This window comes from Mustelus asterias, chromosome 1, assembly GCF_964213995.1.
Source record: "Mustelus asterias chromosome 1, sMusAst1.hap1.1, whole genome shotgun sequence".
In the NCBI taxonomy this organism is placed as follows: domain Eukaryota; kingdom Metazoa; phylum Chordata; class Chondrichthyes; order Carcharhiniformes; family Triakidae; genus Mustelus; species Mustelus asterias.
Genome location: NC_135801.1, coordinates 173,045,684 through 173,069,712, shown reverse-complemented (window position 1 = coordinate 173,069,712; position 24,029 = coordinate 173,045,684). Strand labels below are relative to the sequence as shown.

Below are 24,029 nucleotides of genomic sequence, written 5' to 3'. Positions count from 1 at the left end.
AAAGAAGGGCCATTATGCGAAGGTATGCAGGGCGAAGTCGACCTCCAAGCCCAGTAGCGCCGCGTGCGACCCGTGGGGGCCGCCATCTTGGGTGCCGGTAGCCGCGTGTGAGCCGTGCAGGCTGCCATCTTGGACTCCTTCAGCCGCGTGTGAGCCGTGCGGGCCGCCATCTTGGAGGCCGTCAGCCACGTCGCAAAATCCAACGGTGGCTTTGATTACGCTGGACCAATCCAGGCCTCACCAACTCGCCAGGTCCATAATGGACATAGAGGTAAACGGTTGCACTATAAACTGTTTATTTGACTGTGGGAGTACGGAGAGCTTTATTCACCCTAACACAGTGAGCCGCTACGCCCTTTCAGTACTGCCAGTGAAGCAAACTATCGCCATAGCTTCAAAGTCCCACTCGGTGGATGTCCTCGGGTACTGCGTGGCGACCCTGACTGTACGGGGCACAGTGTACAAAAACTTCAGGCTCCTCGTGCTGCCACAACTCTGCGCTGCCGTACTCCTGGGGCTAGATTTCCTGTGTCACCTTAAGAGCGTCACCATGGAGTTTAATGGGCCTTTTCCCCCGCTCTCTGTTTGCAATCACCAGTTCTTAGATCGCCCACCACCGGACCAGTTCATCAGCATGGGTGTGCTCCAAGCCTCTTGCGAATAAAAGCCTATTTGTTCTTGCATACAAACTAGTCTTTGCTTGCTTGATAGTGCATCATATGCTTGTTTTATGTTCAACCACATTTGAATGAAATAGTAATACATTACGATCGCAGACATTAATGACTTTCTCATTCCTTACCATCAAACGGAAATAACGAGGATATTTATGAAGAAAGCGAAATTATATTTTTACTGCCTTTGAGAAATGAAAGGGGGAATGTTAATGTGCTTCTCCCCACCTGTGATGAATTTTCTCATTCTAATCTGTCACTGTGTAATCTGTGCTCATCTTGCACACGTGTACAATTAGCAGCTTCTTAGCTTAGTTGGCTGGACAATTGGTTTGTGATGCAGAGCAACGCCAATAGCACAGGTTCAATTCCCGTGCTGAGGTTATTCATGAAGGCCCACACTCTCAACCTTGCCCCTTGCCTGAGGTGTGGTGATCCTTAGGTTAAATCGCCACCCGTCAGCTTTCTCCTTCAGTGGAGAGCTATCTACGGTCGTCTGGGACTACGGCGACTTTACCTTTTACGATTAGCATTTGATTTGATTGATTGTCACAGGTATTAGTATACAGTGAAAAGTATTGTTTCTTGCGCGCTATACAGACAAAGCATACCGTTCATAGAGAAGGAAGCGAGAGAGTGCAGAATGTAGTGTTACAGTCATAGCTCGGATGTAGAGAAAGATCAGCTTAATGCGAGGTAGGTCCATTTCCTGAAGTTTCTGTGCCCAATTGGAGCATAGTCTCCCATTTGGCAATTTCACTTCACTTTTCATCCATGTTCTGGTGATACCAAGGATACTACAGTTTGCTAACTGAGCAGGGCCATAATCATAATTACTGGAGCCAGTAATGGACCTGGATGGCTTCTGGGGGCACCTGAAGTTCTAAACTATACTGATAATTTATGTAGCGGTTTTGCTCATAATGTTGATTTATACTGCTGCTGCTCAGTATAATATAGACTTCAAGTGCTTCCAGAGTCCAGTCTGGTTTCACTATTGGCTGCAGTTATTCAAATTGCAAGTTTATATTCAGCTCCTGCTCTGTATGTCCCTTAGAAAATACAATGCAACACCAGTTATGAAATGTCAGTAATATTTTGCTGTGAGAAGGCACATTAGTTTTGCCGAAATATGGTGAAGTCAACAACGAAGTAAAATATACAGGGTAGGAAATAATTATGTATTTGAATCTTTAGTTTGCCAATTGCTAGTTATATTTCCAAATTGATACTATTTGGGTGCTGTACAATAGCGCCGGCTCTGATTAGGATTCTAGTCTCTGAATCGGGAATGTGTGAATTCAAGCCCTCTAAATAATTGAGCACAAGATCTAGGTTGTCACTCCAGTGCCGTGCTGAGGGAGTGCTACAGTGATAGGGGTGCTGTTTTTCAGATGAGAAGTTGAACTGACTTAGGTCGATGTGGAAGATCCCACAGCACTATTCAAAGAGGTACAGGGAAGTTCTTCCTGGTATTTTTGCACGTATTTATTCCTGAACTCCGTTTACTAAAATAGGTTATTTGCCTATTTATTTGCCTACTGTTCGTGAGACCTTACTTGTGCAAATTACCTGCCTAAAATTGAGGGAAGTGGATTTAATTTTTATGGAATTTAGTAAGGCGTTTGCCAAGATCCCACATAGCAGACTGGTACAAAAAGTAAAATCATGTGGGATTTGGGTGGGCTGGCTGGATGGATACAGAACTGGCTTGGTTATGGAATACACTAAGAGTTTTAACACCAGGTTAAAGTCCAACAGGTTTATTTGGTAGCAAATGCCATTAGCTCTCGGAGTGCTGCTTCTTCGTCAGATGGAGTGGAAATGTGCTCTCAAACAGGGCACAGAGAGCAGATTTCCACTCCATCTGACGAAGGAGCAGCGCTCCGAAAGCTAATGGCATTTGCTACCAAATAAACCTGTTGGACTTTAACTTGGTGTTGTTAAAACTCTTACTGTGTTTACCCCAGTCCAACGCCGGCATCTCCACATCTTGATTATGGAAGACAGAGCAGCGGTAGTAGGGTGTTTTTCACAATGGAGATATGTAGCTAGTGGTGTTCTGCAGGTATCAGTGCTGGGACCTCTATTTGTAGTATATATAAATGAACTGGAGGAAAATGTGGGTGGTCTGATTAGTAAGTTTAGGGATGACACGAAGATTGGCGGAATTGCTGATAGTGCCAAGGATTGTCAGAGGATACAAGAGGATATCGATTGGAGACTTGGGCACAGAAATGGCAGATGGAGTTTAATCCGGACAAATACGAGGTGATGCATTTTGGAGGATCAAGTTTAGGTGTGAATTATACTGTAAATGACAGAACCCTTGGGAACAGAGGGATCGAGGTGTGCAGGCCCACAGTTCCCTAAAAGTGGCAAGCAGGTGGCCAAGGTGATTCTGAAGGCATATGGCATGCTTGCCTTCATTAGCTGGGGCATTGAGTACAAGAATTGGGAAATCATGTTGCAGCTATTTTCTCCATGTCTGTGTAGGTTTCCTCCGGGTGCTCTGGTTCCGTTCCCACAGTCCAAAGATGCGCAGGCTAGGTGGATTGGCCATGTTAAATTGACCTGTGTCAGTAGGATTAGCAGGGTAAATGTGTGGGGTTACAGGAATAGGGCCTGGTAGGATTGTGGTCGGTGCAGACCTAATGGGCTGAATGGACTCTTTCTGCGCTATATGGGTTCGAAACCTTGGTTAGGCCGCATTTGGAGTATTGTGTGCAGTTCTGGTCACTGCATTATCAGAAGGATGTGGAAGCTTTGGAGAGAATGCAAAGAAGGTTCACCAGGATGTTGCCTGGTCTCGAGGGTGTTGGCTACGAGGAGAAGGTGAATAAACTAGGATCATTTTCACTGGGAAGATGGAGGCTGAGGGGAGACCTGATAGAGGTCTACAAAATTATGAAGCATAGACAGGGTGGATAGTCAAGAGGCTTTTTCCCAGGATGGAAATGTCAATTACAAGGGGGCACAGGTTCAAGGTGAGAGGGGGAAAGTTTAAGGGAGATGTGCGGGGGAGGTTTGTCACACAGAGAGTGGTGGGTGCCTAGAACGCGCTGTCACAGGAGATGGTGGAAGCAGGCACATTAGCAACATTTAAGAGGCACCTGGATATGTACATGAATAGGAAGGGGATGGAGGGATATGGACTGAGTAAGGGCAAAAAGTTTTTTTTAGTTGGGACATCATGATCGGCACAGGCTTGGAGGGCTGAAGGGCCTGTTCCTGTGCTGTACTTTGTTCTTTACTCATTGTCGTAATGCAGGAAATTATAATGTCAAAAATACTTCATTGGTTGTAAAGCACATTGTGATGTTCTGAAGTCATGGAAGGTGCTGCACAAATGCAGGACTTTCTTTGGTAATGTTTATTCCTGAATCTGAAAAACAATGGGTCAAATGCAACACTTTATTCCAAATGTGGTTCAAATTGGTTCCTGGCTTGGGTCACTGTCTGTGTGTAATCTGCATGTTCTCTCCGTGTCTGCATGGGTTTTCTCCGTGTGCTCCGGTTTCCTCCCACAGTTTGAAAGACATGCTGGTTAGGAGCATTGGCCATGCTAAATTCTCCCTCTGTGTCGCCGAACAGGTGCCGGAGTGTGCCGAGTAGGGGATTTTCACTAACTTCATTGCAGTGTTGTTGATAGCCTACTTGTGACACTAATAATAAATTAACTTAAATTTACACACTGGTAAACGTCAAAGCTGACCATGTGCATTTTAATTAAACTTTGCAACAAATACTAATTGACGTGAAATATATACTCTACCTTTAATTATACATCTGCAATGATGAGTTGGAAATTGATAGCGGTAGGTCATGGCCTGGTCTGGTAATTTATTGGGATTCACGGCTATTTAGACACCACGTATTATGTAAATTATGTTTGCAGTGTATAAAAGCTCATGTTGTAGGGAGTAACATTGGCATGGAATGAAGTTTGGCAAACTAACAGGAAACAGCTGGCATAAATGGGTCTTTTGCTGGTTGGCAGGATATGATGAGTGGTGTGCCACAACTGGGCCTCAACTCTGTACAATTTATATAAATTAATTGGATGTAGGGACTGAAGGTATGGTTGCTAAATTTGCTGACCACACAATGGTAGGTGGGTAAATTGTGAAGACGCAAGGAGTGTACAAAGGGACATAAATTAATCTCGAGGCTAGTATACAGGTACAGCAAGTAATTAGGAAAGCTATTGGAATGTTATTTATTGTGAGGGCAATTGATTACTTAGGTAGGGAGGTTATGCTTCAGTTGTACAGGGTATTTGTGAAGCCACATCTGGAGTATTCTGCATAGTATGTTTAAGAAAAGAAGTAAGTGTATTAGCAGTTCCGAAAAGATAGACTTTACTTTAATACTAGGAATGAGCAGATTGTCTTATGAGGGAAGGTTGGAGAGGTTAGGTTTGTACCCACTGGAGCTTGGAGTAAGAGGCAGCTGGTAAGAACAGAGCTAGATAGATTATTGATGGAGATGAATGGTTATCGGGGGTAGGCAGGAATGTAGGATTGAGGTTACAATCCGATCAGCCATGTTTTTATTGAATGACTGAGTAGACTCAAGGGGCCAAGATCCTCAGTCAGTCTCTTAGACATGGCCTGGGGATCGCTCTAGTTTCACCTTAATTAAAAGGGGTAATTGGGCACATATGGGAATCTATTAGAATGGGTGAACTAATCCACACGGAGAAGTATCAACCCTTAAAAACAAAAATATAAATGTGCAACTCTGCATGGATGATACTCCGACCACATGGTAACTGGGTAGAATCCACAGGCAAGTCTGGCAGAAATGCAAATTGTTAAGTATTGGACCATCAGGAACAATGGGAGAAACCTGATTACAGTGACTCATATTTGTATTCCTCTGCTCCTGCACAGCCTTTAGAGTAGTATCCCTTGTTTTATATTGTCTCTCCATTTTCTTCCTGCCAAAATGAATCACCTCACACTTCTCTGCATTGAACGCCATCTGCCACCTATTTGCCTACTCCACCAACCTTTGTCTTTTTGAAGTTCTACATTGTGTTACAACCAGTCCCAGGTGAGATTCTCCCAAGATGTTGATCTAGATGAGACCCCTTGATTTGTCACCATCTGGCTGGGATGCTCCCAAATTGTACAAACCTGGGTGGGGAGGGATGACTGGTTCCATGTCTTTATTCAATTCCCCTCTTCTGACAGCAACAGAAGTTTAATCTAACAGAGCTCTTTTTCCCTTGGATACCTTTTCCAGCTCCGATGTTTAAAAAGGAGCCAATTTAACCAGGCTTTCTTGAGTTAAGATAGAATAATGTATCATCATCCCTGTACCAAAGAAAAGCCAGGTACTGTGTCTGACTACCATCCAGTTGCTCTGACTTCCATCATTATGAAGTGCTTTGTAAGGTTGGTCATGGCATACATCAACTCCAGTCTTCCAGATTACCTGGACCTACTACAGTTCACCTATCGCCACAACAGGTCTACAGCAAATCATAGAATCCCTACAGCACAGAAAGAGGCCATTCGGCCCATCGGATCTGCACCAACCACAATCCCACCCAGGCCCTACCCCCATATCCCTACATATTTAAAGAACAAAGAACAATACAGCACAGGAACAGGCCCTTCGGCCCTCCAAGCCCGTGCCGCTCGCTGGTCCAAACTAGACCATTCTTTTGTATCCCTCCATTCCCACTCCGTTCATATGGCTATCTAGATAAGTCTTAAACGTTCCCAGTGTGTCCGCCTCCACCACCTTGCCTGGCAGCGCATTCCAGGCCCCCACCACCCTCTGTGTAAAATATGTCCTTCTGATATCTGTGTTAAACCTCCCCCGCTTCACCTTGAACCTATGACCCCTCGTGAACGTCACCACCGACCTGGGGAAAAGCTTCCCACCGTTCACCCTATCTATGCCTTTCATAATTTTATACACCTCTATTAAGTCTCCCCTCATCCTCCGTCTTTCCAGGGAGAACAACCTCAGTTTACCCAATCTCTCCTCATAACTAAGCCCCTCCATACCAGGCAACATCCTGGTAAACCTCCTCTGTGCTCTCTCCAAAGCCTCCACGTCCTTCTGGTAGTGTGGCGACCAGAACTGGACGCAGTATTCCAAATGCGGCCGAACCAACGTTCTATACATCTGCAACATCAGACCCCAACTTTTATACTCTATGCCCCGTCCTATAAAGGCAAGCATGCCATATGCCTTCTTCACCACCTTCTCCACCTGTGACGTCACCTTCAAGGATCTGTGGACTTGCACACCCAGGTCCCTCTGCGTATCTTCACCCTTTATGGTTCTGCCATTTACCCACTAATCCCTCTAACCTACGCATCTCAGGACACTAAGGGCAATTTTAGCATGGCCAATCAATCTAACCCGCACATCTTTGGACTGTGGGAGGAAACCAGAGCACCGGGAGGAAACCCACGCAGACACGAGGAGAATGTGCAAACTCCACACAGACAGTGACCCAAGCCGGGAATCGATCCCAGGTCCCCGGAGCTGTGAAGCAGCAGTGCTAACTACCGTGCCGCCCTATCTCTCTGGCCCTATACTCAATCCTGGACAACAAAGACACCCATGTCAGACTCCTATTTATTGACTACAGTTCAGCCTTCAACACCATTATTCTTACAAAACCCATCTCCAAACTTCATGGCCTGAGACTCGGCTCCTCCCTCTGTGATTGGATCCTAGCCTTCCAAACCCGCAGACTGCAATCAGTCAGGATAGGTAATGACCCCTTCTCCACGAATATCCTCAACACTGATGCCCCACAAGGCTGTGTCTTCATCTCCTACCAAACTCCTTGTGCACCTCTGACTGTGTGGCCAAATTCCGCTCCAACTCCATTTTTAAGTTTGCTGATGGCACCACTAATGGATCAGATCTCAAACAATGACGAGATGGACTACAGGAAAGAGAGAGAATCTGATGAACTGGTGCAACGACAATAATCTCACCCTCAATGTTAGTAAAAGAAAGGAGCTAGCCATCGACTTCGGGAAACGTGGAGGACATGCCCTTGTCTACATCAACGGTAATGAAGTGGAGATGGTTGAGAGCTTCAAGTTTCTAGGTGTTCAGATCACCAACGGTCTGTCCTGGAGTCTCCACTCCGCTCTATAGTTAAGAAAGCCACCAACACCTCTACTTTCTCAGAGGGCTAAGGAAATTTGGCATGTCCACTACAACTCCAATTTTTACAGATGCACCATAGTAAACATCCTATCCGGATGTATCACAGCTTGGTATGGCTCACCAAGACCACAAGAAACTGCAAAGTATTGTGAATGTAGCGCAGTCCATCATGCAAACCAGCGTCCTATCCATTGACTCCATCTACACTTCCTGCTGCCTCGGAAAAGCAGCCAGCATAATCAAGGACCTCACGCACCTCCAAATGTACTCTTCCACCTTTTTTTTCTGTTGGGAAAAGATACAAAGTCTGAGGTCACGTACTAACCGGTTCAAGAGCAGCTGCTTCCCTGCTGTCATCAGACTTTTGAATGGTCCTTTCAAATATTAAGCTGATCTTTCTCTTGACAGGTAGCAAAATTCAAGATGACACTGGAGCGTGGTAACTTCTTGCAAGCTGTCCCCAGCATACCTTCTAATTCCATCTTTCACTTTCGTTCCATGCTTTTAAAACTGCACTCTTAACTCTTATACACTCTAACAGTGTTCCATTCTGTACCCTCTCCTTTCCTTCTCCCCTATGTACTCTATGAACGGTATGCTTTTTGTACAGTGAATAAGAAACCATACTTTTCACTGTATACCATTACACATGACACATCAAATCAGGTAACTACAAAAAAGGTAAGGAGAAATGATGCATGCATCTACATTCACAAGGATTAGAAATAGGAATTGAGTCCAATAGTAAGTAAATATAAATAAAAGCTAAGCGGAATAGTCCTTGATTTGTGAGGAGTAGATGATGCCGCTTTGCAGCTGATATAGGTTGATTCCAGTAATTGATTCTTCGGTTCAGGTGTTCTGTCGTTCAACAGCGAGATTTTAGTTTTTCCAGCTGAGATTTTCTGTTGGCTAATTGACTTTGCAGTTAGCGTGTTTGTTTTTAGGTGTTCCTGCGAAAGCTGGCTGTTTTTTTACAGGGGTCCTGCCTTGGTTACTATATCACCTTCAGTGTGGCAACATTCCAGCTACTTTTCGCAGTCTGCACGCACACACGCAGTTTAACTCCCATCATTGTGTATGAGAACTAGAGTCCACTAGTCGGTGTAGGTGATTACACCCAGGCTATTTGGACGAGATGACCATTGTGTACTTTTGTCTTTACCAGAGATGGTAATCACTCTTTGGATTCGTTTAGAATTACCTTGTGTGGAATCACAAAGAGAGGTTCCATTGCTTAAGAGAAATCCCCTTACAACCATTCCTGTCGGTGGCTAGCTGTACATTCTTGGTCATCTTTGGGGTCTCTGCCTATTTTTAAAATACAAAACTCGGATCTTTTTTAAAGCCGAATACTTCGTGTATAATTCCAGCACACTTTTTTTTTCTCCATCATAACAGCTGGTTCTCCACATGGTTTACAACGCTTTTGTATCATCTGCCAGCTTTGAAATTGTCCTCTGCACTCCAAGATGTCGATGATTAGTATATAAAGCAGTGGTCCCAATACTGACCCCGGGAGAAATCCAGTACAAATGAATAAACAATCTGTTGATCTAGCGCCTGACCTCGAGTGAGGTCCAACAGTCTGCTTTTCAAAGAGAGGAGAATCAGATGGAGCTTTACTGTGTAATGTTTCACTTCCTCTGCCTTGCCATCAATTACCTATATATTGAACAGAAAAGCCTATTTATTAAGTGCAGCTGCATGGCTGTAGCTTGTTCCCAAAATGTCTCTGCCTCAAAGTCTTTCTCACCATGGGGTGATTCCACACTGTCCTGCTTGGCCACCCAGGTCATGTGGTCCTTACTCTGCTGTGTTGCCCCTAAAGGGATGATCACCCCATTGTATACTCTGCATTATAGATCCAGCAAATTTTCTTGCCAAAGTGATCCGTGATACTGAATGTGGGGCAATATCCCAGTAACCGTTTCCTTAACTATTACGTAATTGAAGTGTAAACATCTACATAAGCCTTTCGGTCAAGACGAAACTTACCTATTTCTTTTACCTGCCTCTGATTTGAGTATGCCCAGCCCCTCTTGTAATTAGAGGTCAGCACGCAAGCAGTGTCACCTGACGCCCTTGTTTGTCTTTCCAGGTTAAGTGGCACAATTCTCCGCAGTGCCATCCAGATTGGAGTTCTAAAACCAGCCGTTATCTGGTACTATTGCACTTTGCTCTTTGGTGCAGGTTCAATGAACAACTGTAACTTTCACAGCAGATTGAAACAATGTTTTACACAGTGAGACTTTTTATTTGCGTAGCCAAATGGCACCACAGATGAGTTACTCCTCTTGGTATGATTATGCTGCAGAGCCAATGATGAATCTTCTTGCATCATCCTTTCAGTTTTGCCATTTTTACATATCAAAGCCACATATAACCATACCCATTTGTTGGAAACTACTGAGATTCACAACAGGAGCTCAGGAGCAATACAAAAACAGAAGAATCATGTAGAGAACATTCGAAGGACTGAGTAACGAAGAGAGCAAGTGGAACTAAAATATTTTGCATTTTTATTTATAAAATATAAATAAGTCTTATGGGCTTGATATTACAGCTGTAAAGGCAAACTTTGACATCCTCGTACCTTTATTACTGTAATAGTGTCAGTGTGTGAACTGAAGCATAAAATGTGTTGACAATAGGGGGACCAATTTCCTTGCACTTGAGTGCTAAAGATTAATAGTTCTGTTGCATATTTTGTGGAGATGGATTAATTTTATTAAACGATGAAAGCACTCTGCCTCCTTTACCATTTACATTATTGGGCAGCACGCTGGTTAGCACTGCTGCCTCAGTGCCAGGGATCCGGGTTTGATTCCCGGCTTGGGTCACTGTCTGTGTGGAGTCTGCACGTTCTCCCCGTGTCTGCGTGGGTTTCCTCCTACAGTCCAAAAGACGTTCTGGTCAGGTCCATTGGCCATGCTAAGTTTTCCCGCAGTGTACATGAACAGGCGCCGGAATGTAGCGACTAGGGGATTTTCACAGTAGCTTCATTGCAGTGCTAATGTAAGCCTACTTGTGACACAAAAATATACTTCAAACTTTGTTAATGATGACTGTCTCACAAACTTGCAAATGAGACTAACATTTTAAGGAGGCAATGGTACATGGATATTTTGAAGTAAAATTGACACAAGATATTTAGCATTAAACAAAAAGCAGATTTGAAAGTGCCATGCCATATCTGCAATTTAATTTTCTGATTCATTATAACCAAAATAGAACAATAAACAAAGAACAGTACAGCACAGGAACAGGCCCTTTGGCCCACCAAGCCTGCACCAATCGCGTTGTCCTATCTAGACCAACTGCCTGTATCTCTCTCTTCCTCGCCTGTTTATGTGTCAATCCAGATAAGTCTTAAATGTCACTAATGTGTCTGCCTCAACCACCTCAATTGGCAGTGATTCCAGGCCCCCACCACCCTCTGTGTAAAAAAAAAAAACCTTACCCCACACATTTCTACAGAACCCCCCCCCCCCCACCCACCTTGAACGTGTGCCCCTTGTAATGATCATTTCTGCTCTGGGAACAAGCTTCCAACTGTTCACCACATCTATGCCCCTCATAATTTTATAAACTATTATCAGGTCGCCCCCTCAGCCTCCATCTTTCCATGGAGAACAATCCCAGTTTATTCAATCTCTCTTCATAGCTAATACCTCCATATCAGGCATCATCCTGGTAAACCTTTTCTGTACTCCCTCCAAAGCCCAATTCACCAATTCCTTGAGAGATCAAAAATTTTATCTATCACAGTTTTAAATGTACTCAACAATGGAGAATCCGCAACCATCTATGGTAGAGAATTTCAAAGATTCACAGCACTTGTGAAAAAAGTTCTCCTTACCTCAGTGCTAAATGATAAATCCCTTTCCTGAGACTGGGTCTCCATGTTCTAGATTCTCCAGCCAAAAGAAACTATCTCTGTCAGCCAAGTTTAAGTCCCTTCAGAATATCGTGTGCTTCAAACAAATCGCCTCCCAGTCTTCTGCACTCCAGAGAATATAGGCCTGGTTTACTCTGCTCTCATCTGAGCACAAGCCTCTCATTCTCAGGAACTAATCTAGTGCACTTTGTTGTACCGCTTCCAATACAAGCTCATCCTTCCTTGGATATGGAGACCAAAACTGCAGTGTTCCAGGTATGGTCTAATTAAAACCCTCCACAATTGATTTTCTTGGTCGTCCAAATCCTTTTGCAATAAAAACCAAGATACTATTTGCAATCTGCATTGTTTGCAGGAACATTTGGTTCCTTGCCCCAACTGTCTCTGAACATCAAAATTTAAAAGTATCAAGCCTTCCTACCAAAGTGAATAACCTGACGAAGGGTCAGCTAGATTCACAACATTGGCTCTATTCTCTCCCCGCAGATGCCATCAGACCGGCTGAGATTTTCCAGCATTTTCTGTTTCTTAACCTGACACTTCCACGTTATACTGCAAACACCTTTTTTCTCACTCATTTACTTAAACTGTCTATATTTCTTTGCAGTCTCTTTGTGTCCTCCCCACAGCTTACAGTCCCACCTAAATTTGTATTGTCAACAAATTTAGATACTTCACTCTCCACCTCTTCATCTTAGTCATTAATATAGAGCGTAAGTAATTGAGTCCTTGGCACTAATACTTGCTGCACTACTTGTCAATTTGAAAATAAAAGGCAGAAAATGCTGGAAAATCTCAGCAGGTCTGACAGCATCTGTGGAGAGAGAATAGAGCCAACATTTCGAATCTGGATGACTCTTTGTCAGACTTTCAATTTGGAAATGCCTGTTTTTCGCTCTTACCTGCTGTGTTCATCAATACTCTCTCTATACATGCTAATGTATTACCTCTAAATCCATGAGCCCTTAGCTTGCATATTAACCTCAATAACTGGCTAAATTTCCATGTTGTTTTTTTCTTTCTTTCTTGACTAGCAGTGATGCATTTGCTAACTTGTAATCTGCTGGGACTGTTCTACAATCTAGGGAATTTTGAAAAATCTTAGCCAGCGTGTCCACCATCTCTGCAGCTATCTCTTTTTGAACCCAGGGAAGTAGGTCCTGGGGAATCGTTGGCTTTCAGTCCCATAAGTTTCTCTAATAATTTTTCTAACATTTGGTGCTTGGTGTTTAGTTGCAGCTTCCAGACATGTGTATTGGGAGACCAGAAATAAGCATTCTTTATGTGCAGTATTTTAGTTTTAAGTTACTCAAGGTAATTCAGTATATCATATTTAAAACCACTTTCTTACTCCTGATGGCGTAATTGTAATATGAAATGTATTTTATTACTGGTATCTATTTTGTGCATTTAATCTCATTGTTAACATTGGGCACCATTGATGCATGGCATGGTGGCACAGTGGTTAGCATTGCTGCCTCACAGTACCAGGGACCTGGGTTCGATTTTGTCTTGGGTGACTGTTGGTGTGGAGCTTGTACATTCTTCCCCTGTCTGTGTAGGTTTCCTCCCACAGTCCAAAGATGTCAATTAGGTGGATTGGCCCTGGTAAATGCGTGGGGATATGGGGAAAGGATGGAGGGGAGGGCCTGGGTAGGATGCTGTTGATGTGGAGATGCTGGTGTTGGACTGGGGTAAACACAGTAAGGAGTCTAACAACACCAGGTTAAAGTCCAACGGGTTTATTTGGTAGCAAACACCACTAGCTTTCGGAGCGCTGCTCCTTCGTCAGGTGACTGGGAGATCTGCTCATAAACAGCCCTGTTTGCTGTTTATGAGCAGATCTCCCACCCACCTAACGAAGGAGCAGAACTCCGAAAGCTAGTGTGGCTTTTGCTACCAAATAAACCTGTTGGACTTTAACCTGGTGTTGTTAGACTCCTTAGGATGCTCTTTGGCAGAGTTGGTGAAGACTCGATGGGCCAGATGGCCGCCTCCTACACCTGTGGGGATCCTATGATTCTGCCATTAATATAATGGAAGTAGGTGATGTTTAGAGTTTTGGTATTAAATCATAATTATATTCCTGCTGTGTGAGGTTTTCAAGAATTTTTTGAGAGACTTTTCTTGGTGGCAAGATATTTTACCACCTGGCAATTTAATCTTGAATTAGCAATTCTTGATGGGCTTAAACTTCTTTCCATTTAAACATAAGTGATTTGGTTTTAGTTTAATATATAACTGAGCAATTGCTGCAGCAGACTGTAGAAGGGTTTCTATTTGACACAGTTCTATCATGATTTGTAGTAGAATACAGTGTTTTAAGGTGCGTCTATGGTTCTCCCCAAGTGATGAGTTGCTGGTCTTTGAGGTCATCAGAATCCGCTCCGAGCCAAACATTAGAATAAGTCACTGCTTACAGGATAGAAGGGAATTGCGCAGAATATCAAGCCAGGCTTTTGCTGCTGAGTGAAATTGATGGCTGCATTTTTGATACTTTGACGATTTATTATGATATGTAATTGATAATTTGGCACTAGACGAGTAGAATGGGGAAAACATTTATTTGAAAGAATGTATTTGAAATTTTGAATACTTTATCTGTTTTCTGTTCAGACATGCACGGAGACATTTCAGTCAAGCTGAGGGAGGACAGCTGGATGAGGTGCGGCAAGTTATGGGTATGCTGGCTTTTCCCTCAGATACTCATATTTCACCTTATAAGGTAAGAGAGTTGATTTGTTCTCTTTATCTTTGTGTAGGACATAGCATAAATTACAAATTAAAGAATCTGAAATATTGTTTCAAAATGATATCCTATCAGAAGTATGCACCCTTCATATATTTGTGTAATAGAAATTAATCTGTACCTGTCAGATTTACAATTCATGAAACATTGCAAGAAAACACTGTTTGCCCTGAACTCCATTTGCTTTGTCCGTATTGTGGTAGGATATAGCTTAACTATTAGGAAAAACACCAATTTGGGAGGAAATATCTGAGCTCATACTACTGTGAGCAATTGTTTTATGGAATCATTGAATAATAAAGAGAAGAAGGCCTTTCAACCCATTGTATCTGTGCTAGCTGTTTTAAAGAGCAGCCATGTTATTGCCATTGCCAGGTTTTTCTGCATATCTCTTTCCATGTATTTTCTTTTGCATATTTTGTTCAATTCCCCTTTGAAGGCTAGTGTGGAGCCTGTAAACACCATCCTATTAGACAGTGCACTCTAAATCCCAACCATGGGCTATATCAAGGAAGTTTTTGCTCACAGGATAAAAGCAAAATACGGAAGCTGCTGTTAATTTCAAATAAAACAGAGTGCTGGAAATACTCATCAGGTCTGGCAGCAACTGTGGAGAGAAACCAGTTAATGTTTCGAATTGAATATGATTCTTCGCAGCAGAAGTTTTTCCTTGTTGCTTCTGGTACTTTTGGAAACCATCTTCAATCTCTGCCCTCTTAACCTCCAGCTATTAGAAACAGCTTCTTGAGTTTTACTCTAGCCCTTCATGATTTTAAACACTTCTATTATATCTCCTCTTAACCTTCCCTGCTCTAAAGCGAGCAACCTCTGCTTCTCCAGTCTGTCCAAGTAACTGTCATCCCTCATTATTAGAACCATTCCAGTAAATTTGTTCTGAACCCCGTCAAGTTTTCATATCCTTACTAAAGTATGGTAAAAGATCAGCACAAGGCTGGTGATCTTAACATATTGCCGACCTCTCTGCTTGGCTCAGAAATGGTATTACTTACAGGTGAAACTGTGACTGTGTATGTATCTTCCAATTTAGTGTATTGTATTTGCTGCTCACAAGGTGCTCTGCACCACACCTGGGGAGACCTAATGCAGATTGCATGACTGCTTTGCAGAACAACTTCATTCAGTCTGTCAGCGTGATCTTAAGCTTCTGGAGGCCAGCAATTTTAACCCTTTACCTTTCTCTCGCACTGATTTCTCAGTCCTCAGCATTTAGCACTGCTCCAATGAAGGTTGACGGAAGACCATAAGGAGCAGAAGTAGGCTATTCGACCCATTGAGTCTGCTCTGCCATTCAATAAGATCATGACTGATCTGATATGATCCTCAGTCCACTTTCCTGCTTATTTATTTATTAGTCACAAGTAAGGCTTACATTAATGCTGCAATGAAGTTACTATGAAATTCCCCTAGTCGCCACAGCCCAGCGCCTGTTCGGGTAAATGCACCTAACCAGCACGTCCTTCAGACTGTGGGAGGAAACTGGAGCACCTGGAGGAAACCCACGCAGACACAGGGAAAACGTGCAAACTCCACACAGACAGTAACCCAAGCCGGGAATCGAACCCAGGTCCCTGGCACTGTGAGCAAGCAGTACTAACCACCGTGCCGCCCCATAATCCTCAACTCCCTTACTGATCTGTCTTATTTCAGCCTTGAACATACTTAACCCAATCTCTACATCCTGTGGTAAAGAACTCCACAGATTCACTATCCTCTGAGAAGTTGTTCCTCCTCATCTCCACCTTAAGTGGGCAATCCTTTACTCTGTGATAATGGCCCCTTGTCCTAGATTCTCCCACAACAACCCCTCAGCATGTACCCTGTGAAACCCACTCAGAATCTGTCTCATTAAAGTTGCCTCTCGTTCTTCTAAACTCCAGTGAATATAGGCCCAGAGTAAGCTCGAAGAACAGCACCTCGTCTTTTGATGAGGCACCTTACTGACTTCCAGACTCGATATTAAGTTCAACAATTTCGCCTCTTATCCCCATTTTGTGCTCTTTTCTTTATTGGTTTCTACTCTACTCTTGATTTTCTTTCATTTTTGCTTTTGGATGGTGGATGTTCATTATTCTGCCATTCACACCACCTCTAGGCAAATCATCTGTTCCTTGCTCCGTTACCACTCCCCTAGTCTTGCACCACCAACTCTTTTTGTCATTTAATTTCTTATGTCTTCCTTCCGATCACAGACCTTCCCTTTTTGTTCACTCTCTTTCACTTGCTCGCAACCTATTACACCTCTAACTTTTCCCACTTCAGCTCATCTACCTGAAACTGTTAACTCTGTTTCTCTCTCCAAAGATCCTACTTGATCTGTGCATTTCCAGCATTTTCATTTCAACCTTTCCGCCCCAGCTTCACTTTCAAAAGCTACTCAAATAAAATTCTGACCATATTTTCAGCATCTCCTACTTTGTTTTCCCTTTATCCCCACTGCTTGTTGTCCAGAGTTTTTATCTGTTGTATTGCGCACCCTGTGCATTGTGGAGCTGTGGAAATGCAAGTTGTTGTTCAGAGTTCAAACCTCTGATGCTCAGGAGTTGATATTTGTTTTGTCAGCTGCTTCTTTTTATGTTGCAGGACCTTTTGGACCCAGCCCGATGGAAGATGCTTATTCAGCAGTTCAGATATGATAACTATAGACTTCACCAACTTGGAAATAGTTCTGTTTTCACTATAACACTTCAAGCAGGCCTGTCAGCCATAAAAACACCGTATCCTTTCACAAGTCGAAGCATGATCCTGTCGTGTCTCAGCAGTATCAATGTCTAAAAATGCTTAATTACAAAAAATAAGTTTAGTTAGTTTTGAAATAATCGAAGCTTGCACGTTTGAGCTCGTCTTTAAACACCCAACTTGTAAAATCTTTGTGCATATGGTCTTTGCTGCTTAAAATCGCAAGATTATCAGAAATACTGTGACTGTGGATTCGCAATTAGATGTTTCCTTGAACCAGTTAGATTTTTTAACTAGTGGTTTACGTAATCATTTTTTTCTGGTGCCAGAAGACTATTAGATTTATTAAAATAAAAACAAAATGCTGGAAGCCTCTGCAGGTCAACCTGCATCAATGGAGGAAGAAAGAAAGAGAACAGTTAATGTCTCAGATTTATGACCTCTCTTTAGAACTGAGTTAGCAAATTTTAAACTGCTGGAGAACCAGGGAAGAAAGCAGAGTGGTGGGAGAGATTTAATGACAAAAGGTACCAGGCAAAAGTGGGTGGTTATGGGGCACTAAGGAAACAAAGGATGGGCCCACAAGTGGCAATAGAATAATTACCAGGATTGCTTTTTGAGACCGAATTTATTTAATCCACATTTTACCATGTTGGAATTTCATAGAATCCCTACAGTGCAGGCCATTTGGCCCATTGACCCTGCACTAGCAAGGATCTCACCCAGGCCCTATCCCTGTAACCCCATGTGCCATTTGCCCCACCAATCCCCTTGACACGGAGTGGCAATTTAGCATGGCCAGTCAACCTAACCTGCACATTTTCCTGGGGAGGGAAATCGGAGCACTCGGAGGAAACCCACGCAGACACTGGGGGGCACGTGCAAATTCCACACAGTCCCTGGCGCTGTGAAGCAGCAAAACTGAACAGTCTGCTACCATGCAGAATTTGAATGAAGACTTGTGGTCTGCCAACCTAGCAACGTAAGCACTAGCCTATCACCACATACCTTTTGTGTAAAAATTCTACCATTTAATAGTACAGAAGCAACACTTAAGAACATAAGAAATAGGAACAGGAGTAGGCCATCTAGCCCCTCGAGCCTGCCCCGCCATTCAATAAGATCATGGCTGATTGATTCCATTACTTTCATGGATGGAACTGTATTATTTATTACCATATTTACTAAACATGGTGGCTGGCTTTGTTGCACATTTTAAACTCCCATCATCCAACTAGGTATACAACCAGCTCTTCTGTCACTACAGACCAACTATGAATTAATCAAATAAATGTAAGTTTAGCAGATGAAAATGGGTTTCAGGAGAGCCAGTTAGCTGTAAATAATGTATTAAATTTACAGACCAGCAGGCTAACCAGCAATTAATTAATCGGAGCAGTGTACATGTGGAATGAGGCATGGGGCACAGAGGTTGTTTTCCAGAGTGCTGTGTTGAGGCTCAAGGGGGCCATGGTGTTAAAAGTTGATGGCCATAATTTGAGTAGTGTAAAGACCAAAATGGTAGGCTTAAGGCCAAATATTAAACCACCAATGAGGACACACATCATGCTTTGCTGGTCCTGAAATGGAATAGATGGCCTCTCTACACTGAGGAATAGGAAAATTCCAGCTGTATGTCATAAAACTATAGGTTATGGTGCGTTAGATGCAGATCCAGATACTTTTCAACTGAATTGAGCATTAGTTTATTTATTAGTGTCACAAGTAGACTTGCATATTAACATTGCAATGAAGTTACTGTAAAAAATCCCCTAGTTGCCACACTCCGGCACCTGTTTGGGTATACTGAGGGAGAATTTAGCATGACCAATGCACCTAACCAGCTCATCTTTTGGACGTGCCTTAACACCTCACAGCCTCAACAACCAGATTAGGCAGTGAATTTCAGGCTCCCACCATCCTCTGCATGGGACGGTTTTTCTTCATGGTCCCTCAGTCACCTTAAATCAATACCCTGGTAATTGACTGTTGGGTTGGATAAACAAGCAAGGAAGTCATTCTGCACTGCTGTAGATGAACCATACTAGAAAGCCCTCTATGGAAACAGTGCTCCTTTAATTACATTGATGCTGCTGTTTGTAACAGTCCCACCTCTGGTGACCATGCAGTATATAATGGAATAGCATTAATAATATTCCCAGGTGTTTCTTGAGGCCGCAATTGTAGATATCATGCCCAGAATTGGTGGAGCAGAAGTGAAATCCGCATTTGTGACTTTCAAGCAATTGTACATGTTCCATAACATCAGGAACTGTAGCGTATTACAATAATCTTTTAAAGTTGAGGCAGTTCTGTAACATGAACTTGATCGAGTTTTTCGAGAAAGTGACGAAGATGATTAAGGTTAGGGCAGTGGATGTTGTCTACATGGACTTCAGTAAGGCTTTGACAAGGTCCCTCATGGCAGACTGGTGCAGAAGGTGAAGTCGCATGGAATCAGAGGTGAGCTGGCAAGGTGGATACAGAAGCGGCTCGGTCATAGAAGACAGGGGGTAGCAGTGGAAGGGTGTGTTTCTGAAAGGAGGACTGTGACAAGTGGCGTTCCTCAGGGATCAGTGCTGTGACCTTTGCTGTTTGTAATCTATGTAAATGATTTGGAGGAAAATGTAACTGGTTTGATTAAGTTTGCGGATAGCGATGAGGACCATCCGAGGATACAGCAGGATATAGATCGGTTGGAGACTTGGGCGGAGAAATGGTAGATGGAGTTTAATACGGACAAATGTGAGGTAATGCATTTGGAAGGTCTAATACAGATAGGAAATATACAGATAGGAAATATACAGTAAATGGCAGAACCCTTAAGTGTATTGATAGGAAGAGGGATCTGGATGTACAGGTACACAGGTCACTGAAAGTGGCAACGCAGGTGGAGAAGGTAGTCAAGAAGGAAAACAGCATGCTTGCCTTCATCGGCCGAGGCATTGAGTTTAAAAATTAGCAAGTCATGTTGCAGCTTTATAGAATCTTAGGCCGCACTTGGAATATAGTGTTCAATTCTGGTCCCCACACTACCAGAAGGATGTGGAGGTTTTGGAGAGGGTACAGAAAAGATTTACCAGGATGTTGCCTGGCAAGGAGGGCATTAGCTATGAGGAGAGGTTGGAGAAACTTGGTTTGTTCTCACCTGGAACGACGGAGGTTGAGGGCCGACCTGATAGAAGTGTACAAGATTATGAGGGGCATGGACTGAGTGGATAGTCAGAAGCTCTTTCCCAGGGTGGAAGAGTCAATTACTCGGGGGCACAGGTTTAAGGTGCGAGAGGCAAGGTTTAAAGGAGATGTACGAGGCAAGTTTTCTTTCTTACACAGAGGGTGGTGGGTGCCTGGAACTCGCTGCCAGGGGAGGTAGTGGAAGCAGATATGATAGTGACTTTTAAGGAGCATCTTGACAAATACATGAATAGGATGGGAATAGAGGGATATGGTCCCCGGAAGGGCAGGGGGTTTTAGTTCAGTCGGGCAGCATGGTCGGTGCAGGCTTGGAGGGACGAAGGGCCTGTAACTGTGCTGCAATTTTTTGTTCTTTGTTCTTATAAAGGGAATCAAAAAAAAATGTTAGGTGGGTGAATGATAATGTCAAGTATGGCTTCCAACCTCTACCCATGTGCAAGAAAGACGGATATAATAATTGATTATACGGATATAGATTGACTCAATATAAGATTTTTTTTAAGTACACTAGTTGCATGTTCCATGAGGGCTATTATAATCAGATATCTGTAAATCACTGCTGGAAATGCTGCTTTTGTGTGATGGGAATAAATTCCAGTTGTTTTTCCTCCACTTTGTATCATTCCTCCCAGTCAGGAAGAATGAAAAATTGGAAAGCATATTTATTTGGAACAAAAACAAAAAATGCTAAAAATCTCAGCAGGTCCTACAACATCTGTGGAGAGAGAGAATAGAGCCAATGTTTTGAGTCTGGGTGACCCTTTGTCAGATACCTTTGTCAGAACATTCATTTGGAATATAGTCATGTATTTCACATAGGTCGATGATATTATCTTCAGTTATCCAGCCTCTGTATGGGAGACTGATTTGTGGGGGTTGAGTCTGGGTGGGGTGGGGGAGGAGTGTGTATGCAAAAGCAAAGCAGAAGGGCAGGTAAAGTAAAATATGGGCAAGTGGGGAGTGTGCATGACAATAGCAATTCCAGATTTCCTTCCATATTATATGCCTGAACAATGTCATTCACAGACAGTGTTACAAAGAAGATGGCACCTCTAAAAACCCAGACTGCCCCGTCTGTAGCAAATCTCTGAACAAACTTGCACAACCTCTTCCTATGGCACACTGTGCCAATTCCCGACTGGTCTGCAAGATCTCTGGTGAAGTTATGAATGAAAATAATCCACCCATGATGCTACCTAATGGCTACGTGTATGGATACAACGTAGGTTTCTAACTTTACTTTGTCACCTATCAGTCTTTATTTTCAAACGGATTATGATGGTCAACACCTCTTGTATTTAATATTCACGAGTTGAAGACGGACACTGAAGCAATTCATTCTATCCACAGATAGGAGTCATCTTTTGGCTTATTAATTGAACCTGATTGCCATTGAAATTCAGAAAGTAAATTGGTGACCAGACATACTTTATTGTAATTTGCACTAAGCAAACTTTGTCCTATTTCAACTCATTGAGTTTCTAATTTGAAGTTTCTTGTCAGAAAGTCGTACTGCTAGCAGTTATGTCAGCATCCAAAGTTAATGAACTTCATCATGCCTTGCGATCACGTCTGTATTTATCTTTATTTTCTTATTTGTGTGGTAATTCTTGTATGTATGTTGTGGATAAATGAGGTTATCCACTTGGGTAGCAAAAACAGGAAGAGAGATTATAGATTGAGAGAGGGGAAATGTGCAATACGATCTGGGTGTCCTCAAACACCAGCCACTGAAGGTAAGCATGCAGGTGCAGTCGGTGGTAAAGAAGGCAAATGATATGTTGGCCTTCACAGCAAGAAGATTAGAGTACAGAAGCAGGGATGACTTGCTGCAATTATATGGGGCCTTGGTGAGGCCGCACTTGAAATATTGTGTGCAGTTTTGGTCTCCGTATCTGAGGAAGGACACTATTACTTTAGAGGGAGTGCAGCAAAGATTTACCAGACTGATTCCTGGATTGGGTGGACTCGTAGGAGGAAAGATTGAGTTGGTTAAAATTATATTTGCTGGAGTTCAGAAGAATGACGGTGGTTTTCATAGAAACCTGTAAAATTCTAACCGGACTAGACAGGGTAGATGCAGGAAGGATGGCAAAAGTGTCCAGAACCAAGGGTCATAGTCATCATCTAAGGATACGCAGTAAACCTTTTAGGACTGAGATGAAGAGAAATTTCTTCACCCAGAGTGATAAGACTGTGGAATTTACTACTACAGAAAGCAGTTGAGGCCAAAACATTGTATGTTTTCAAGATAGAAATAGGTATAGTTCTTGGGGCAAAGGGGATCAGGCTTTTGAGTTGGGTGATCAGCCATGATAATGAATAGCAGAGCAGGCTTGAAGGGCTGAATGGCCTACTCCTATTTTCTATGTTTCCTTGTTCATGACGTGAGCACCGCTGACAAGATGATCATTTATCTCCACCCCTCCTCAATTGCTCTTGAGAAGGTGGTGAGCTGCCATCATGAGTGGCTGCTGCCAGTGTGCTGTAGGTTCATGTACAGCACTATTAGGGAGGGTGTTGAGGCTTTTGGTTCAGCGACAGTGAAGGAATTGAGATTATGGTTCCAGGTGGGGAAGATGTGTGACATGGAGGGGAATTTATAGATGGTAGCCTTCCCATGTGTCTGCTGCCTTTAAAATTTATTAGTCACAAGTAGGCTTACATTCACATTGCAATGAAGTTATTGTGAAAATCTCCGAGTCACCACGCTCCACGCCTGTTTGGGTACACAGAGAGAATTTATCAATGGTAGAACTTATCAGTTGAATAATTCAGCATAAAGCTGTTGAGGGTTTTTCTGCTGCAGGATTAACTGAGAGCTAATATTATACTTAATTCTCTCTCTTGTTTGCTTGTAAGTAATCAGTCAGCTGATGATTTACATATTGTTCTCTTTCAGTCACTACTTTCTATTCGTCAAGATGACAAAATCATCTGCCCAAGAACCAAAGAGGTCTACAACTTCTCCCAAGCTGAAAAAGTGTACATCATGTAGAAATGTGGAAAGGGGCATGGCTAGAGTCTGAACCACAGGGTGATGTTGGCCAAGCTTACCCAGTTGGTACTGGGGGTTGCAGATTACCTGTGGCAATGCACCTTTTTATTGGGGGATGTGTGTGTCTCTTGCGACCAAAGATCCAAAAGGAACAAGAAATACACTTGCTATTGTATGATGACAAAAAGGAGCTTATGATAAACTCGAGCAGAGTTTGTACTGAAAAGGTGAAATAAAACAAATGAGGCTTTGACGTGAGTTTTGTAGTGGTTTACATTATCTGAAGAATTTTGACAGTTTTCAAATGTACTTCATTCGTAAGTTTAACTTTTAGTAACTCGCATTAGTGTTGTGCTTGGGGGTACAATATTGAACTTGTTCGGCTGCCTTATTTCAAGCCTTCAAAACTTATAACTTGCACAACTGCAACTAAAGTGTTTTCAGGTCGTAATGTTTTAGAGTAGTTTGCACTAATATACTTCAGTTTAACCGGATCAGCTGTAGAACAAAAACCTACCATATTTTCAGCAATTGTGATAATGTTCCACGTACTAGAGGTTGGAAATTCCAGGAAACATTTTAGCACTATTTATGCATGCAGATACTGTTAGATTGTAGACCAAAAATTATAACTTCAAAAAGGTTGGAAGCAGTTGTTAATTAAAA

At 42.8% G+C, this 24,029-nt stretch overlaps 1 protein-coding gene across 1 annotated transcript in view; it reads left to right on the top strand.

Annotated features, from left to right (window-relative positions):
• maea (macrophage erythroblast attacher, E3 ubiquitin ligase) overlaps nucleotides 1-23,616 on the top strand; it is a 133,215-nt gene extending 109,599 nt beyond the window's left edge. Inside the window, exons 6-9 of the mRNA XM_078223199.1 lie at nucleotides 14,341-14,449; nucleotides 17,075-17,208; nucleotides 21,392-21,587; nucleotides 23,268-23,616. Coding sequence (XP_078079325.1) covers nucleotides 14,341-14,449; nucleotides 17,075-17,208; nucleotides 21,392-21,587; nucleotides 23,268-23,363 — 535 coding nt within the window. The 3' untranslated portion in view covers nucleotides 23,364-23,616. The remainder of the gene's footprint in view (nucleotides 1-14,340; nucleotides 14,450-17,074; nucleotides 17,209-21,391; nucleotides 21,588-23,267) is intronic.
• The last annotated feature ends 413 nt before the right edge of the window (nucleotides 23,617-24,029 follow it).